This window comes from Mercenaria mercenaria, chromosome 11 (assembly GCF_021730395.1).
Source record: "Mercenaria mercenaria strain notata chromosome 11, MADL_Memer_1, whole genome shotgun sequence".
NCBI classification, from domain to species: domain Eukaryota; kingdom Metazoa; phylum Mollusca; class Bivalvia; order Venerida; family Veneridae; genus Mercenaria; species Mercenaria mercenaria.
Window position 1 is genome coordinate 36,087,257 of NC_069371.1, and position 20,991 is coordinate 36,108,247.

The window sequence follows — 20,991 nt, forward strand, 5'->3', positions numbered from 1 at the left end:
ATCACTTAAATATTACAAAATATATTCCCATGTTGAGGTGATTTTCTTATGAAAACAATGAGTTCTGAAATTTTATTTGCAAATATTGATATGTTTTTACATTTAAGACGACAAAACGTCGACTGGGCCGCTAACGCGTAGCTATGGTTATAAAATAACCTCGAGTTTTGAACTGTGTGATGTCATTCTATAATTACAGTTATGGTGGTGTCTGCACCTGTAAAAACACCGGAAACTAATCCGGGATGTAAGAAATATACTTTGTTTTTACAAGAATAGTTGTTCTTATCCAACGTTAGACAGACGTCAAACGAGTTGACTTTTGAGAGGAAAATGTATGTCAAACTTGTTAAATGTTGGGATTATGCAACTTAAGTCTGCTTACATTTTATTTTTTTCGAAATTTTCGATCTCTAAGGGGAAGCTATGTAATACGCACTGCCACTGAACTAAACATTTAGATTATAAGTCCACTTCTGGTCCTAAGACCTTTTCTCAGATATATAGGATTGCGCATTTTTCGTCCGTCTGTTCTGTCAGTCACTCGTTCGTGACTGGTTCAAAACCTACCCGTAGTTTTTGATATTATAATGTTATTAATCAGTTAATTTCATACTGGCCTGTTATTTAGCAGTTGTTCTCTCTTTCATACATAATTCCAAATACATGCATAAGGGATCCCTCTCAGTGGTAAATGAGAAAACAGAACCCTCTCTGTTCGCGAACAGGACCTTCTATGAGGTAAACAATAAACTCCAACGTCACCGCTTTGTCAGTGAGCTCGGAGAATCTAAAATTTCGTCCTGAACACAGTGCATAAAAACATAATTATGAACAACTGGAAGGCGTAGCAATATATCCTTGCTTTTTTATCGTTACATTTGTTTTATCAGCTGACACAAGTCCAAACGAAGATGGAATGTGGACGGAGGGTACCAGCTCGGATGAACACCAGGCCATGTTTATGAAATTTAATACGACCTTCCTTGAATATAGCAAATATCTAGTACCTTAGATGTGAAGTCGTTGATCCCATCTTATTTGTAAATACACTTCATGTGGTTATTTTCATCATATTTCCTTAAAAACGCCCTACTTGTTATATCGTTAATGCACGGGATCCCTCTCGGTCGGTGCAATTTTGCCTCGCAGGATCCCTCTCGACATCTTTTAAGGGAAATAAATCAAGGTGTTTTTACCTCCCTTAATATTCTTTTAAACTGAAATTAAATTAGCAATACCACATAACATGCATATTTAAATTTCATTATCAATTTACATATACAGGAGGTAGGACGTGTAAAGTATCCATCGGTGGTTTAAGAGAGAAAAATGAGTTTTTCGGTGTAAAATGGCGGAAATGCGTTTAAGTGTGTCACGGAAAGTTTTAATTTGTTCAAAGTAAGTGTGTTTTTCTTGATTTATATTCATAACAAGTACGTCCATATTGCGGCAAGATTACTGGCCTATCGTCGACTATCAACCCAGGGTCAGAGATTTTCGATGCAAAATATGTTATTGAAGGGACAGCGGTGAGACACGGCCGTCGAAACCTTTCCAAACTCACTTTATGATTGCTGTTCTTACACAAATCTTGTAGTTTTCGCCTCAGTTACGTTGTTGATCGTTGCATTATTATTTGTGCTCCATTTGTTATAACAAAAGCGAGTGCTAAAGCCCCTCACGCCCGATCTTTTTACGTATAATCTAGTTTTGGTATCTTTCGGGTTGGTTTAAGACAATTTTGTATCTACTCGGGAACGTCCTTACAATCCTAATGAAGGTTTATAAGATTTTTCATAATGTTCTGTAATGTAAAGACCATAATGGTAATAACTATGAAAGTCAAACTAAATAAGCAAGTTACTCATTGCTATTTTCCAGCATTTTCTTTGGCAGTTTATATGTCTTGATTATTCAAAATTATAACGAGTGTTCTGTCATCAGTAAGAAAATATTTATTTAAGTCGTCCCTTTTCTCTTTTAATACCCCAGTCACACATTCGGCGTGGATAGCTACGTCTAGCCACGGATAGAAACGTAGTAATCCGTATCGATCCGTACGTGAGCCGTACCTTTAAGTAGTAATCCGTATCAGTCCGTAACAATCCGTACTGCTCAGGTACGGATCGATACGGTTTACTACGTTTCTATCCGTGGCCAGGCGTAGCTATCCGCGCTGTACGTGTGACTGGGATATAACAGATTACAGTCATGCCACGATTCAAACGAAAATCAGGATTGAGCCTTTATAGAAAAACAAAGTGTGTGACACAGAAAAGGGCAGCTCAAGACATTCTTTCTCCAAGGAATTCTAAAAGACAGTGCAACATAAAAACGCCGTTGAATTTTCGAGCAAAATCTGTTGTACGAAAGAGACCAGTGACTTTTTCCCTTTTTAACTTTAAAAGAAAATGCAATATAAAATCACCATGGTTTGTTTGTGTATCAAAATGTTTTGGAAATACAAAATTAGGGGAAGAAAGTAGCAAAAGCAAGAGAAAATTAAGTTTTGGACCTACTGGGGATTCTTGTGAAGTTGCAAAAGGTTATAACGACATTCAAAATTTGTCATCCTCAATCAATGCAACAGACAACACAGAGTACAGATTCATTTCTGACGGTCAGTGTGAGGACAACAATGTTTCAGAGAATTTTGAACAACAGAATGAAAAAGGATACAAATTTAAACGAATTAAGCGAAATGAATGAAACAATTCAACTTCTCACTCATTTGGTGGAGGATAAAAATACTCTACAACAAGCATATCATTTAAACTTTTCCAAGACACACTGAATTGGTACGACTCTGAGAATACGTCTTCAATGAGATATTCTGAAGAAACAAAGGAGTTTTTTGGATGGGGAAACGACTGCTTGGGGGACAGTTCATCAGGTTTATGCGTGGATTTGCTCATCAAGGCCTTGTCCCTGAAGGTAGAGCATGAAAGGGAAGTTTTAATCCTGAAACATCTGGAATAAATCTGCCCGTTCCATCAGATAGAACTCTACAGAGATTTAAACCCGCTGGAATTTTACAGAACACGGGGAAACAGCTTGAACCTGGAATACTGACAAAAAATATCAAGATGTATGGACAAGCAAGACCAGATGAGTTGTTCGTTGTTATGTTTGACGGAAAGAAAATCGTCCCGAATTCAGCCGATATCTATCTACTAGGACAGGAAGAAACACCAAAAATGTCAGACATTTCACATTTCCATGAAGAAAACGTAAAAAACAGTTAGCCTACTTATGCAATATATAGAAAATTTAATTAAAATGGTGTAACAACACTTGACAGTATGTCCATTGAAGAAAAAGAGATATTCCTCAACTCCAGTAAACAGGTGATTTACGTTTTAAGTAATGTATCAAAATCTCTTAGGCAGATATACTGCAAAAAGGCGATTTACCTTCAAAACTCAGAGAAAAAACTCGAGGAGTAAAAATGGAAAGTTCAAATGGGCCTGCAATAGGGTACGAACTTTAATGTACTAGATTAGACTTTGTTTAAAAGAAATTTTAGAAGTGGTTAAAAAAAAAATCATGGAATTTGAGAATGTTACAATTTGGCACGTGCTTATTTAGTTTGACTGTCATAGTTATTACCATTATGGTCTTTATATTCACATAACATTATGAAAAATCTTATAAACCTTCATTTGGATTGTAAGGACGTTCCCGAGTAGATACAAAATTGTCTTACATTGTAAACCAACCCGAAAGATACCAAAACTGGCTTATACGTAAAATATCGGGCGTGAGGCGCTTTAGCACCCGCTTTTAGTATAGCAAATGGAGCACAAATGATAATGCAACGATCAACAACGTAATTGAGGCGGAAACTACAAGATTTGTGTAAGAAAAGCAATCATAAAGTGAGTTTGGAAATTTCTTCAAAGTAAGTGACTGTGTTTTTTTTTATTTATATCCATAACGAGTAAGTCCATGTTGTGGCAAGATTTCTTGCCTATCGTCGACTATCTACCCGGGGTCAATGATTTTCGATGCAAAAAAGTTATTGAGCTTACATTGGTGAGACACAGCCGTCGAAACCTTTCTAAACTCACTTTATTCTTCCTTGGTTGTATGTAAATATAAACCGCAAAACAACGAAAAAAAATATGGCGTAAGATAATTTAACAAAATATTGAAGAACTCGCTGCAGCTGTCATATCTCCGGACATTTCATGTTATATTGTCCGTATTGCTTATCATTTTGTCAAAATATGAAGCTAACATGTTTAAAAGTGCAGTTGTTAAAGACGTGCAAAGTACTACTTGCCTTCGTAAAATTATGGACATATGTTGGTACCCAAACGTACGTGGTTGCATTTTACATAGTTTACAGGTAACATTGCGAATTGCAAAGTATTACTGCAGATCAATTAGTGTTTGTTTCATCAGTTTATTAACCTTTACTTCGCCTAAACATTGTTATATGATAAATCTATTTCCATTTCTTTGGGTTTTGTTTTCTGACTTCACTTACTACCAACTTAATTTGACGGTCAGACGTTTGATATGGCGATTTGCCACATATTTTCGCGACTTCACATATTGTCAGTTGTCGGCTTTCACGTAAGCAACAGCTCGCATAACTGAACCGTAACTCTGATGTTTTTTTTCCATTTAATCAAACATTTATTTTGAACAGACAGAACAAGTTAGTTCTTTGCCAGATTCATATGGCGGGCATTGCAAGGAGCCACAAACAGCTTCGACAAGGTAGAATAGTTTTCCAAGCTGTTTCGAGTTCCCTCCGGGAACTGCTTCAGGATCTTTATCTAGACATACGAACTCGGACCCCGCCTTGTGACCTACAAAAGAAAATATCATAAAGTGTACCAGTTTGACCAGTTCAGAAGTTAGAGACCAATTTTAGAATGCAAATATGCCACTGCTCAGTTTCAAATTTGATCGCAGAAAAAAAGTTATATATGGGAGTTTTGAGACTGAACTGAAACCGTGTACCAGGCAGATTTACAACCAACCTATGTGTTTGGGGAAAAAATGATTTTACTCCGCTTTTTAAACTTCCTTTAAATTCAGCAAATGATAAAATAGGGTACTGTGCGTGTGTACATGCTTGCCTGCCTGCCTGCGTGCGCGTGTGTGTATGAGTACTTTTTCGATAAACACTTCAGAAAAATGTGGACCTTTAAACAGATCTTACAATGGCAATGTTGCCAGTATTTTGAATACATTTATTTGTAAAGTCCTATAATTTATACTTTAATGAAAGTTTTGCATGACTGAAACGTATCAGTGTGATCATGCTTGAGAAATTTACAATTGTAAACGTTTTCACCCTAAAATCCAAAAAGTTCAGGTTATTTTATGTTATGAGTGATATTGAATATAAAACTGAGCCACGAAACAAAGTCAAAGTTTGTTTGAAAATTAACACTAATTTGGGTGACATAATATAAGGGTATTGAATGGAAACTCTGATCAATTCAAACTGTAGATTAAAAATCAAAACTGAATAACACCACTCAAAAATGACTACGTTGGCGACTGGTGAGTTACAAGAGGAACTTCTTAGTTCATCTTATAATAAGAAAACAGGTTATACGAGATACCAACTCCAATCATCATAAATATGTGACATATGAAACACTGTCAACAACAGTTACAAGAGGCACAGTGATAAGGGGGCGGTATTGGATACACAATCTTATATTCAATCAGTAAAAATGTTACTAAAATAAATCCAAATAGCATGACCGGATGATCACAGATCATATTAAGGTAAGAAGTACACTACAAGTACAATAATCTTATGTGGGAAGTTTTATGTATCTGGAATAAATTGTGAATAGACATGAGTCTTTAAACAAATTTCAAATTCATTAGCAGAAGTCTAAGAGCTTAAATGATACAATCTTAAAAATGTCAAAATGGACTGTCCTCTACAGTGTATAAACATTACAATACTTTAAGTGGGACAGTAAAGTTACTGCCTCGCGGGATATATTGGGATATGTATTTAATTATGGAGAGCAGTGTAGGACAAAAAAAAAAACAATATGAACTGTATAAGAAAACAAAATACTGAAACCGTTACTGATATTGAAAACAAATCTGATACATGTAATAATAAACTATTTACATGTTTATATATTGGCAGGCGGATAAATATCTCAACTGCAGCATAATCTAATCATCTTGCCTGTCAGAGATGCACATACGAAATTAATATTTATATACAATATGTTATAATGCAAAATGTTTCATTTGAATGTCTGGAAAATACATATTAAAGGCAAGTAATTCTAGTGAGAATACACAGACAAGAAAAAACTACTTGGATCCAAATGGCAAATTTTCTTGTTATGGCGAATCTTAATGCAAAAGTTACAGACAGGACAAGAAAAACGACATTAAATCCCTGACCTCTACAAGTGACCTTAATAGATTGGTGGAAATTCAACTGTGTGGTACCGTTCATATCTTAGAATGTTATTTTCACTTTTCTGTTTCACTCACAAAGTATATTGAACGCTATATCTGTAAGCTTTCGTCTGTGTATTACAGACTTCGTCAGCGAAGTGATCTTCTATTGTTGTCTAACACCGCCGAGAGGGGTGAGCGATATTAATGTGCTGACCTAGATTTGCGATAGATTGAAACGACCCCCTTCCCTGTTCAGCTGGGGTTTCTACGCCAGGATGTAAATCGTAGCCATGACCCTCTTTCAAACCACGAGGGGTCCGATTCCAGGAGCCCCCTGGGCGGTGTTAGTCAAGAAAAGAAGATAAGTTGGCTGATGAAGCTTGCAGTGCACAGACAAAAGCTTCCAGGTATAGCTTGTTGCAATATACTTTATGTGCAAAATGGAAGTATTTAAATAATATTCTAAAATGGGACCTTAATGTTTAAGCTAGTAATCTGTGTGCTGTAGGCGATGCATCTGTTTGAATAAATGTTTGTGCCAGGTTAATAATCGATATAAGAAGAAGGTATGTAAGTCTAGCCTTGACCTTTGACCAAGTGGTCTTGGTCTTGCGCTTGACATGTCGCCAAGATATTGGGACTATTTATGCTAAATGATATAAATATTCATTGATTGGTGGTAGCGACAATAAGTATACACGAACCAGACCCTGTTAACCTTTTTCGTCAGTGTGGCCTTGCCTTTTGATATGGGAGGCTCGATGATGCACACAACACACCGACTTGTTATGGAGGAAGTGTGTGTCAATTTATCTGAACATCAATTTAAGCATGACAAAGTTCTTGACCAAACATGTCGTCTCATTGTTGGTGTCATATTATGCCAGTCAGAAATCTTGGTGGATGAAGAGAAATAATCTGCACACAAAACAGACCCTGTAAATACATATGTGCAGATCCTGTTAAACTTTGACAAGTATGGCCTTGACCTTTAAAGTACGGACCTTGGACTTACACGTGACACATCATCTTGATATGGTCTACATTTGTGTCAATTCAGTTGATGATCTGCCCTTTGCTTTAGTAAATTACAACATGAAAATTCTGACGGAATGGTGGACATAAAGAGGCACTTAAGGGTAGAAGTACAAACGGATGGGAAATTGCATTCCTATTGTTCCTGAAACTGATCTTATGACCGGTAGGGGACTACCAACTACAAAAGATATGAATATATACTTCTGATTATATGGACGTTTCAAAACAAAATGATCTGTTGGCAACGACCGATGCTATGTCGTACGTATTCAATAAATATTTTGTTTACAACTTACTTTCTTTGTTAACATACCATAATATCCAGAAGATAACACCCCTTCATACTCAAATGTCCATCCAGCAGTACATGTATTCTTCCCAGGTAACAATATCACCGTTGACCTGGCAAAATATTTGAATAAAATCACAGACTGTACAAGATTCACTTTTGAACGTTGAAAGGTTTGTTTCACACAGACACAAGTGCATTAGTCCCTGCTTAGAGATACAATGTAGTGAATTAAAAACACAGTATTAATGTATGGCAGCTGTTTTACAATTCAAATATCTTTATGTCTATTTATGATTTTTCATTAAATCCATCTAATATGACGGTTTTATTTGTGCTTATTAATTTTTTAAGAGTCACATTGACACAATTAAAGTCATATGGCGTTTATTCCCACTTTTGGTGGTGGAGTAATGTCCCTAGGTGCCCCTCCGGGCATTGTTTCGGGAATAGGCGGACATCTACGTTGAAGCGACGACCTTTCCGTAAATCAGGTGAATGGCAAACACACATGCAGAACTCATTAGAGCCAACATCGGTAAAGGATATTCGAAGTCAGTGACCTTCACTGTATGTCATAACTTTTACGGTATTCTTTGTCGACGACAGAAAATTATATTCCGAATACGAACTTCGCGAGCGTTGGCCCCGCTTCAAGTAACACTAACCTCTTACCATCCATTACCTTTATTTATAACGTAAATGTAATAATCATACGAATTAGGAAAACATTCCAAACCTATAGGTGTTTTGTCTTTAAATACGTTACTTATTTCTGTAATATTTATACGCACATAACATCCATGTACATGTGATGGAATACACAGAGTTCTATTATATAAGTGGAACTTACAACATATACTTAAAAGATTAAATAAAGCGACGACCTTTCCTTAAATCAGGTGAATGGCAAACACATATGCAGAACTCATTAGAGCCAACATCGGTAAAAGAATATTTTTCCGCATGAACTGTTTTAAGGATTATGCATATAACTCATTTGGCATGTTAACACTTGAAACGGTAGGGTACAGAAAAAATTTTTACGTTTACGTTTTATTTTGTATAGAGTTAGCTCCGTTTGATTTACGTACCCAAGTTAGAAAGATATAGCTATTGGCTTATGTATAACTTTTCCGGTTCAATTCAGTTATCGTTTCTCATAACAGTAACAGTAAATCAACATTTGTCTTCGTCTGTATCTGTATTTTGAGACCGTATTAATTGTTTCCTTAAAACAAAAAAAAAACTAATCAAAGTCCTAAGGAAAAGTGTGTAACACCTTCTTATACAGATAAGCTCGAGGAGTGGATCCAGTATTTGGATTTGATAGGGGTGCCGAGTTTCTATGGAATTTCTGAGGCATGACCCCTCAAAATTATCTGGCAAGCATACCTCATCAAATGGTTGCTGCATCCTGAATGATTTGACATATTTTGGCATGAATATTTTAGACAATCTCATCGTTTTAATTTGTAAATTGACAAAAAAAAGCAACTTGAGCAAGTTGTTCCGACTACAAGCTGCACCAATCGCCTAAGTTATTATAAATGCTATTCATTTAAAGTTTTAAGAGAACAGCGTTCTAAAAGTTTTGCTTAACATGACTGATATCTCAAATTTAAAATTTCAAAAAAGCATTCTGTGGGCACCCTCTCCCCAACCCCCACTCGGATGCGCCCTTGACCTCGGTCTGAATGCTCATACTGATATTGTAATATTCCGTCACCTTGGAACACGACACACAGCACAAGGGACATTATGAAATGAGATATCTCTTTGAAACAGTCTCTGTGATGTTTCCTGCCAGTTAGCATTGTCGATGACATATTCTGCACCATACACCTGTAAAATGTTCAATAAAACATAATCTTAATATATTTGCTTTTGATAGCTTTTCAGGCTTCGTATTACAACTATTTTACAGCCAAACAAATCACAAACATGGCAACCTTCATTTGTTACTGATTGCAAATACAATTTCTACCCTTCATTTCTACGTTCATTTTTTACCAGACTTACGTTTTATGATCGAAATGTTATTAGAAGACATGAAACAATGTTTGGAGTCGCTTAACTACTTCAAATTAAGTAGTTCTTTGATATTTAAGACATCCTGCTTAGATAGAGGTCATCTTAGTTTTATACAACAAGAACTAAACTGAATCAGTGATGTTTGTTTTTCGTTTAACTTACAAAATCACCAATGTTCTAATAGTATGCTAATTTTCAAGAATTATTCTAAAATATTGGTTAAACAACTATGGCAAGTTTTGTTCAGTATGTATCAATAGTTTGCTTTTACACCTAAAACAATCATCAATTCAATTTGTTAGTGACTGTCTGTAAATACTGTTAGTTTACAAGCTGAAAATACTGCAAAATTTGACAAGGCTCTAAAAAGGGCAAGCATCTTAAACTTCCTTTAACCTAAGCCGAGAGCACGTACAGAAATGCGTAAAACTAACAAGGCACGTAAAATCAACGTCATGACATAAAACAGGTTTTTTAAAATGTTACAAAAAAGTACAATGTAGAACAAAAACCATAGTAACAGACACAAACGTGTGTGTGTGATCAGTGATTCCCTCTATCTAAATATCAAGTACGTCCCTGATTAGCGGGTCAAGCAATGTTATACTTCCAGTGCGTCAGTCCCCACACTAATTAGCACAACACTTATGAGACTATAACTATACCTACCTAGAACAATTAGATGAATGTTTTTAGGTGCTAAACTAGTTAAGAATTGAAGACAAAGTGCGTTTAATTAGAATACGTTACTCCCTAGCTGAGATGTGCCTCAAAAGTTTCAAATGACTAGCTAAAGCGAAATCAAACGTCATGATATGCTTTTATTTACGATATGCGACTAAACGACGTTCATTGCGTAAATTCCTGAAATTACGTAACTTAGATAAGGTTCTTGTAAATTGTTTGGTTACCTTCCTTCCATGATTTTTCATGTTTGAATTTTATAGGTCAGTGTTAATTATAAAGTATATTTTAAACTTTTCACAGAAAGATGAAATACATCTTCAGAATATATGAATATATCTTTTTTACAAAGAAAGTATGAATTTCTCATAGCCCATCGATATTCATAAAATAAACGTCAAATTGTTCAAGGGAAGTATGAAAATCTCTTAAATCATTGCTACACCTAAAATTTTTCACAGGATGTAGAAAAAATAGGCCATTTTTATTACTACAAATTATTACTATTATTATTACAAATATAATCAAATTATTCAGAGGAAATTTGTTTGGAAATAAATACTTTACCCTTAGTAACATTTACGTCTATAATCTAATTTGTACAAAACATAAAACTTCTCATTCAAAAATAAGTTCATATTGTGGAATATATGTGTCGTTGTGCGTCTAAAATATTTCAAAACAGCTACTTTGAATAATTACAAAATATAAATCTGTACTTTAACGTAAAACAATCAAAATTAATATGTAGCAATGGTCAATGAAATGAAAATTTTGGAGGGAGATTTGATCACCTTTTCTGTAAAGTGTGTCATTGATTTCTCTATAATATAAGCCAAACCATATACATTATATATCATTCTAACTGATTCCAGGGGACTTTTAGAATTATAATGCGTTGAACACAATAAATTGTTTAACATTTTATATTTCACAACACTAGAACCAAGTATGCTCCAGTTTAAATATGGTGCGTAATTTCAAAAAGAAAATCTCACGGTTTTAAACACCTGTACGCTATAACAAGTCCGTGCACTTACACAACCGTCCGTTCTCACGAAACGGTATTTATGTGACACCCCCATTGTTCTCTCTATTGTTCTATCAGTCACATAAAAAGAAAAAGGTCACATAAACAGAACGGAATGAATGACATCAAAGAGAAAGTACCGTTATGAAGTCACTTAACCATCATTTCGCGGGCACGTATCTCATCGCATGAGTTTCTACCTGTCACTGGTATATATTCAAGTTCCAGATTATCCAAAACCTATCAAGAGTTTTGGTTTCTGTATAGTCATGCAAAATGTTTAAATCTGCTGTTAAATACACTTGTCCCAAAGCACAATATCGCAAACAAGAGGGTCAAGATGGCCCTAGGTCGCTCACCTAAGAAACACACCATAACACTGTAAACATGTTGGACCTAGTGATTTCATGGAAAAAAATATTCTGACCAAATATCATTAAAACTGGAGCAAAAACCTTGAGTATAAACAAAATTTTCTTTGATTTGACCTAGTTTTTGACACCAGATGATCCATAATCAAAGTCAACCTATATTTCATCAATGCAATCATTCTGACCAAATTTCATGAAGATCAATTGAAAAATACAACCTCTATCGCATACACAAGGGTTTTCCTTGATTTGACCTAGTGACCTAATTTTTGACCCCAGATGACACATATTCAAACTTGACCTAGATTTTATCTAGATTATAATTCAGACCAAAATTCATGAAAATCAATTGAAAAATACAGCCTCTATCGCATACATAAGATTTTTCTTTGATTTGATCTAGTGACCTAGTTTTTGACCCAAGACAATCCATATTCGAACTTGACCTTGATTTTATCAAGGCAACCATTCTGACTAAACTTTTTTAAAAAATCCTGTGTAAAATGCAGCCCCTATTGCATACACAAGGTTTTGCCCTGATTTGACCTAGTGACCTAGTTTTTGAACCAAGATGATCCATATTCGAACTTGACCTAGATTTCATCAAGGCTATCATTTTGACAAAATTTCATGAAGATCAGTTGGAAAATACAGCCTCTATCACATACACGATGTTTTTCTTTGATTTAACATAGTGACCTACTTTTTGACCCTAGGTGACCAATATTCAAACTTGACCTAGATTTTATCTAGATAATAATTCTGACCAAAATTCATGAAGATCAATTGAAAAATACAACCTCTATCACATACACAAGGTTTTTCCTTGATTTGACCTAGTGACCTAATTTTTGACCCCAGATGACACATATTCAAACTTGACCTAGATTTTATCTAGATTATAATTCAGACCAAAATTCATGAAGATCAATTGAAAAATACAGCCTCTATCGCATACACAAGGTTTTTCCTTGATTTGACCTAGTGACCTAATTTTTGACCCCAGATGACACATATTCAAACTTGACCTAGATTTTATCTAGATTATAATTCAGACCAAAATTCATGAAAATCAATTGAAAAATACAGCCTCTATCGCATACATAAGATTTTTCTTTGATTTGATCTAGTGACCTAGTTTTTGACCCAAGACAATCCATATTCGAACTTGACCTTGATTTTATCAAGGCAACCATTCTGACTAAACTTTTTTAAAAAATCCTGTGTAAAATGCAGCCCCTATTGCGTACATAAGGTTTTGCCCTGATTTGACCTAGTGACCTAGTTTTTGAACCAAGATGATCCATATTCGAACTTGACCTAGATTTCATCAAGGCTATCATTTTGACAAAATTTCATGAAGATCAGTTGGAAAATACAGCCTCTATCACATACACGATGTTTTTCTTTGATTTAACATAGTGACCTACTTTTTGACCCTAGGTGACCATATTCAAACTTGACCTAGATTTTATCTAGATAATAATTCTGTTTGTTTGTTTGTTTGTATTGGGTTTAACGCCGTTTTTCAACAGTATTTCAGTCATGTAACGGCGGGCAGTTAACCTAACCAGTGTTCCTGGTTTCTGTACCAGTACAAACCTGTTCTCCGCAAGTAACTGCCAACTTCCCCACATGAATCAGAGGTGAAGGACTAATGATTTCAGACACAATGTCGTTTATCAAATAGTCACGGAGAACATGCGCCCCGCCCGAGGATCGAATTCGCGACCCCGCGATCCGTAGACCGACGCTCTTACCTACTGAGCTAAGCGGGCGGGCTGGATAATAATTCTGACCAAAATTCATGAAGATCAATTGAAAAATTCAGCCTCTATCGCATACACAAGATTTTTTTTTGATTTGACCTAGTGACCTAGTTTTTGACCCAAGACAATCCATATTCGAACTTGACCTAGATTTTATCAAGTTGCATGCACAAGGTTTTGCTCTGATTTGACCTAGTGACCTAGTTTTTGAACCAAGATGACCTATATTCGAACTTGACCTAGAATTTTTCAAGGCTACCATTCTGACAAAATTTGATAAAGATCAGTTGAAAAATACAGCCTCTATCACATACACGATGTTTTTCTTTGATTTAACATAGTGACCTACTTTTTGACCCTAGATGACCCATATTCAAATTCTAACTAGACTTCATCAAGGCAATCATTCTGACTTTCTTTTAGAAAGATCAATTGAAAAATACAGCCTCTATCGCATACACAAGGTTTTCCTTTGATTTGACTTAGTGACCTACTTTTTGACCCCAGATAACCAATATTCGAATTTTTTTTTTTTACACAAGGTTTTTCTTTGATATGACCTAGTAACCTAGTTTTTGATCCCAGATGACTCATTTTCGAACTCGGCCTAGATTTTATCAAGATGATTATTCTGACCAAAGTTCACGAAGATCAGTTAAAAATACAGCCTCTATCGCATACACAAGCTAAATGTTGACAAACAGACGACAGACGACAGACAGACACCGGACATCGAGCGATCACAAAAACTCACCTGAGCAGGCGAGCTAAAAGAAAATCGAAAGAGTGCCGATCTTACAGATGAGTCTACATCTGCATTTATCTATGTTTACATCACGACATTTTTTCTAAAAGCGAAAACATCACAGCAACAACAAAAACTGTTTATAATGAATAATTCCTACAATAGTGATGTAATATAAAGATACTGATTATCTTGTTATAAAAATATAACGAACGTAAATATAGCATTAGGCAGAGACAGTTTCTTAAATTACAAATTACCCGGTATGCAAACCAGTTTTTTAAAAAAACTGACAGAACTAAAGCCACTGGTGCGGGGGCCATCTGGACTAGTCGCGTTTTTGAGCAATAATGTTCACTTATATGTACGGTGGCCACAGGGGCCTAAATTAAGGCCGTTTTTCGTTTAAACTTGATTGTAGATGTATTTTTGAAATACTGCTAGAGGAAATTAGTGACAGATTGTACCGGTGAAATAAAACTTATTTTGGATGAGCAGATACAGATACGAGGAGGTTGACTTTGATTTAATGTTTTAGTAAGTAAATTTGACAGGAGAATTTGATATATCATCCATTTCTTTGTTTTTAAGTCAGTTTTGGACAATATTTCCAATGGAGTACTCTAGGGGATCCAACTATGTGTTTCAACTCTGAGATTTGTCCATTATGTATAACATTATACAGAGAATAATAGTTAGGGTCATTGAACCTATACCTCTTACCTGTGCACCCTGATTGAAAGACCCATTACCTACGAGATACGGGTCTTTTACGAGACAAATAAAGTTGGTTGCTGCTCCAGCATCATTCCAGTGTGAACCCGCGGCATAGCCTGTAATATGATATACTATCATCATAGGCACTAACAGAAAGAGGATTATTTAAGGAATAATAAGTTCCCGAGCGTGGTTTATCGTAGAATAACCCGTGTTTTAGTTCTTATGCGTAAGAATATATCACGAAGGCTGTACGCCTGAGTGATATATTGTTTCGCATAAGAACAAAAAACTCGGGTTATTCTACGACAAATTACACTTGGGAACTTGTTATTTCAATTCTATCACGACATACTAGTATCAAAGGTAACTACTTTTTACGACATGCTACGCACCTGGATCATTCTATACATAGAGGATGACGTCACCACTTTGTACGCGCATGGGTTATCGCAACATCATCGTTGATTGATTTTCTCCTATGTGTATATAAGTTTTTTGCTGGTTGTGTTAGAATTTCCAATAAAGCAAATTTTCTTCACTCGTCTTCTCGCTGATCTATAGATACTTTGTAGAAATGAACTTGGGTTTTTTACAATATAAGGACTACTTCTTTTTACGCCTTTGTTACTAAAAGTCATTGCTGACTTTACGCCATAAAAACTAACAACTGTTCTAATGTCTAATGTGCATGAACGATACGTAAAGAATATGTAATGATTTCTAAAAACAAGTAAAAGATTTTAAAAGAACATTTCGTCTGCTTAGTCCAGCAACACTGTCATGATGAAAATAATCATTGCAAATGCTTTTAATGAATACAGAAAACAATTTACAAGCTACGTGTAGGTGAATAAGTCATTTTTGAAGAAGTAACTAACTTAAAATTGTCTGGATATATCGCAATAATAGGTGGTGGTCAGGCCAGTAAAGTGGCGACCGCCTATTCTCACGAAAAAATGTACCACAGCGTTTGGTAGTAGAAAGATTAAACAGTTGTTCGAAATCGATATAAAATCAATATAAACTGAACTGTTTTCAAAGACAAGTACCTGAATATACCAATTCGGTTTGGTCAGTAGGACAAGTGCTCTTTCCCCATCGAATATAAGTTGACCAGCTTCCTTGTGACTGTGTAGTTTGTTTTATTGTGGACTTTGATATATCTTGATTTAACTGTTGAACTTCTTGTTGTAACAGAGAGACAGTTTCACTTGAGCTGGCTTGTTGTGACTTCAGTTCTTCCACCTAAAACGCATAATCCCAAACTTTGACTCATTTCAGTCTTTCGAAACTTTGATAGAATTTCTGATTTAATTATTATGCTGATGCGTCAACGTGGACTGTTTGCGCATTCTATGTAACTGTCTGATTGTTTAAATTGGCGGATGTGTGTCGATATTGGTGTTTTATTCTATGCTTCTGATTAATCATGGACACAAAAAAAAATGTCTTTAACACGCTAAATATATATCATCTATGACCGGGACTCAAACCCGGGACCTTTCAGACATGAGACGAACACTCTATACCAAAGCACTAAAAAGCTAGCTCAACAGCAACGCTCCCTTACAAAATTCTGCCTAGACATTCGAGAGGTAGAATCAATTGTGCCAATATTTATCTCCTCCTGTGGTTTTTCACTTCTTTATTTTTAACGCTTGGCGCCAGTGTAACTGATTGTAAATATTTCAGTCCTAGTACGCAAACCAGGACATCTTACACTAAAGGCATACACACTACCAGATCATTGTAAAAGCTAGTTCATAAGTAAGGTAGTATATGTACAATTTTATTCGCAACCCGACTACATGTGTTCATCTTCTTATGTCATGGTTACGGTCACATTTGTACAAGCCAGGCGAAAAAGACTGAAACTTATTTGCCAACATATTTGCCCAGAAAGAAGCCACTGTTGTTCATCGCAAGAAATGTTTTATTAAGTTAAGAGATGGAGAGAAAAAAATCTACTTAGAAACAACCATAGGTCATGAAGAATGCACATGAAATCAATCTGATTAATTGTCCTACCTCTGATACAAGTTTAGCTACCAATGTTGTAAGATTGGCGTTTTCATCAAGCACAAAACGCCTATGTTCGTTTCCCTGCACATTAAAACACCAAACAGCCAACAATAAAATAACATACATCTCAATGTCTTTCTAGTATTTGTTAATTTAAGATGTCACAGTTTTCCTTACATTTTATCTTTGATATTTCGACACTCGTCCTGTAATCAAATGTCAGAGATAAGACTGAATTTAGTAATACAATAAACAGAACATTGTATCATAAAATTGCCTGGTTTACTGAATCCGAATAAACAGTGCGAATACTTTGTCTGAAAGTGAACAGAACGCCAGTTCAAATATGTAAAAAGTTATAATCACGAGAACATAAATGTGTTCTTTGACAGAAGTCACTTGCAAAACAACGTTTGCCTAAGATGTATTCCACATGTCCATATTATCCTCTGCTGAATGTTCATATTCCCGAATATATTTCACGTCAAGGTCGATTGTTTTCCCATTTTGAACGAAGACTACTAGCATATTTCTTGAAGCGAAATTAAGTTTCTACTAATTCATGTTCAAATTTAGTCCTTTTGATTTGAATAGGTTATGATAAACTTTACAGTGAAAGTAAATGTTGTTTTTGTATAAGATTTTACCTTTGTCTGTTTCTTCATTTAGTTTCGTTGATTTTTATTGAATCTAGGGTAGATAATATGTTTTGCCTAAAAAGAAAAAAAAATATACAACTGAGAAATATCTCAAGATTTAATCCTTTTAATGTTGTAGAGATTTACAATCCAACTTTTAAAATGTGAGAGATAGTTTACAGCTGAACTGACGAGCAAATAAATAGTGCTGTGTTAAATGTTTAAAAAATCTCACTATATATGTATATCCATATGTATTGCATGAAACACCACACAATATTTCCAATGGAAATCAGGATGGGTGTGGTAAATAAAGCCTCTGTATGATAATAGAGACAAACAAGTGAAACAAGGATAGAGATCAAATAAGGAAGAATAACATTCAAAGAAACCAAAAACCCTACAGTAGTGTATGTATGATTATGTTTATAACTGGTATTTACATAGATATAGTAAAACGACAAAACAAACACATGAAGGAACATAACTGGACACCGCCTGGGAACGTTCAAAGACAAGAACATTCGGGAGTCTTAAACCAATGATTTGAGGTTGCTCATATGTTACACTTAAATGTAGAATTGTTATTTTCTGTTAATTCGTAACCTGTGTATATCAAATTAAGTTAGCTCCTCTCTATAATTACATACTATACAATTAGAGGATAGCAATCGATTTATCTAACGAGCTTGTAAAGTTCAGAGAGGAGTACGTATTCTCCATAAAAGTAGACATTTTCAAAATAATATTTTTAGCTAAATATTTTTATATCTCATCCGAATTTCTTGATATACAATTTCTATTTCGCAGCGGTTAAAATTCTTAATGTTAGTGATGTAGCATCATGACTAAAGTAATAAATTCACATTTTTCATCATTTGGTAAGTTTCAAGTGGAAGTGTCCTTCTCTGGGAAGAGTCTGAATGCTTTTACTCCATCCGTATGCGAAATGTTCGCATATAAAGGTGTAACATCTTTGATAAAAAGCTAATCTTCATTCGAGCTTAGTGAAACGCTCTTCAATTTGGCGGTAAAATCCAAACTGTCCGTAAAGAAGAAGAAAGATATTGACATAATTACTTCAAAAGAGAATCAGAGTACAGTTGAACCCCTATACACCGAATAGCCTCTAGACTAGATTTTTTTCTCTTTTTATTGAGGGGAGGGGTTTCAACGCCGTTTTTCAAGAGTATTTCAGTACTGCAACGGCAGACATATACCTTGCCAGTGTCCCTGGATTCTGTACCAGTACAAGCCTGTTCTCCGCAAGTAAAAGCCAACTTCCCCACGCGGATCAGAAGTGGAGGATCGTCACGTCACGAGAACATACGCCTCGCCGGGAATCGAACTCACGATACCGCGATCCGTTGATCTGAGCTGTCCCTATTGGGTTAAACGGGTAGGCCCTCTGGACTGGAGTAAAAGTTCAGTTTGAAAGGGTTTTGGGTTTAGACTTTGAAATGTTTGCGAACGTTTTTTCTTTTATGTGAAGCCTTTAGAATTTCTTGATTCACGGTTTTTATAAAAGTCCAAGTACACATTTCTTCCTGAAGGTGGCGTGAATACAGTTTGCTTTAAAACTGAATTATGGCTCATTGGTTTCCTCCTCATGATGTTTCATATTAACTATCGAACTCCTTTTTGATTCTAAGACGTCTCGAGAATGTAACTGAATCTTCTGCTGATTTTATTTTGTAATGACTGTTAGTTTTCGGACAAAATGATAACTATTTACGTAAACGTAAATAATTCTTGTCAGATCATTCGCTTGGCGAAAAGCTCATAACAGTGCGTTTACCATCCAATATTTGCTTTTGCATCCGTTCTTACATTTGTTCCTGTTTTTCACGTGTATAAATAGTCTGTTTTTCTTATCAAGTATTGTACGAATTTCGTCAGAGACTAAAAGTAGAAATAAGCAACTTTTGAATGACGTTTTCTTAATGAAGTGCTTATTTTATCTTCACTCCACTTTATTCCTATATCATTCATGTATGGACCTCTCGCAACAGACAATAAAATAGAAAAAGTGGAAACTCCACAGGTCGCTCAACATTGATTGATTGAGCCTGTTCATGGACGGTAGTGGAAATGCATGCTACCGTCCACGCCCTCTAGCACCGGGTTGAGCAGAACTCAACATTTACACACGCTAAAAGTACAAAAAAACAATTTAGAGACATAAGGCATATTAACAAAAATCATTTACTTTCTGGACTTTTATACCCTGCTGTTATTCTGAGCACAGCTGAAGTAATTATTGCTTGTTACAAGGCAAAGAAGCTACATTGATGTATAAACTTTTACATGCCATGTCTTCTGTTGCCATCGCGTTTGTTAATTATTCATCTGGTTTGGATTACTTTTATTTACACTCTCCTGTGATTTCGGAGCATGGTAGCCTTTATAATAAGAAGGAAAAAATGTATCAGCCTTCTTATAAATAGGAAGGAACAATTATTCCTTTGCTCCAAGCCTGTATCATATATGATATTGAAAACTGTACATAAATATGGGCTAATAAAGGTCTTAGCATCGATATAAATCAGCAAATCAGCACTATTTATGGAGGGAATCGTTTTACATATTCCGTTTATGGTAAAGGGCATATCTAATTGTTCTATATTTACAGTTTATCTAGTGACTGAGTAAAATCATCCGCACTAAATTGTACTTTGAATATAGATCTAGTTGAAATGTTTTTAAATTGTTAACAAAATTATCTATATTTTACATCATGATTTGTATAACTATTTTTACTTTCAAATTTCTTTATTTAAAAAAAATTTAACCCCAAAATGTCCGCCATGTCATGCAGTTAACATCTTTCTTTTGAATAAGAGAAAAAATGTCTTTTCTCTTTATTTCGGCTTATTTATTAGCTCCACTAGGAATTTGACGCAAAGTTACGTTTGCATTCAAATACATTTTCTGATGCTCGGTATTCATCATTGAACCATGGTGATTTTTTTCTTTTGGGCCATTTGTACATGTTTTACCAAAATATTTAACATTTATATACATTTATCACTATCACAAGTACCTGAGCACTGGCTCTCAGTTACGAGTATATTGTCAAATAAATGTTTTTTCTAGTAAAGTTCACCGTAAAATAATTCGTTCTCTGTCTCGTTTAATATTGCTTTGCCTACAGCAGGAAAGTTTACCTTAGGCACACTGTCAGCACAATACATCGAAGAAAAAGAAACGGTACATGATCCGAGAAATCAAGGACCCACATATTAAACA

At 35.2% G+C, this 20,991-nt stretch overlaps 1 protein-coding gene across 1 annotated transcript; it reads right to left on the reverse strand.

The window, feature by feature from the left end:
- Positions 1–4,621: 4,621 nt before the first annotated feature.
- LOC123532908 (uncharacterized) lies at positions 4,622–17,333 on the reverse strand. Its single transcript, XM_045314510.2, has 6 exons — positions 17,111–17,333; positions 16,132–16,327; positions 15,086–15,195; positions 9,459–9,574; positions 7,754–7,842; positions 4,622–4,823 (listed from the first exon to the last, which is right to left on the reverse strand). Exons 1-6 carry the CDS (start codon positions 17,228–17,230, stop codon positions 4,648–4,650), a joined length of 807 nt encoding a protein of 268 aa, XP_045170445.2. The 5' UTR covers positions 17,231–17,333; the 3' UTR covers positions 4,622–4,647.
- Between the last annotated feature and the right edge of the window lie 3,658 nt (positions 17,334–20,991).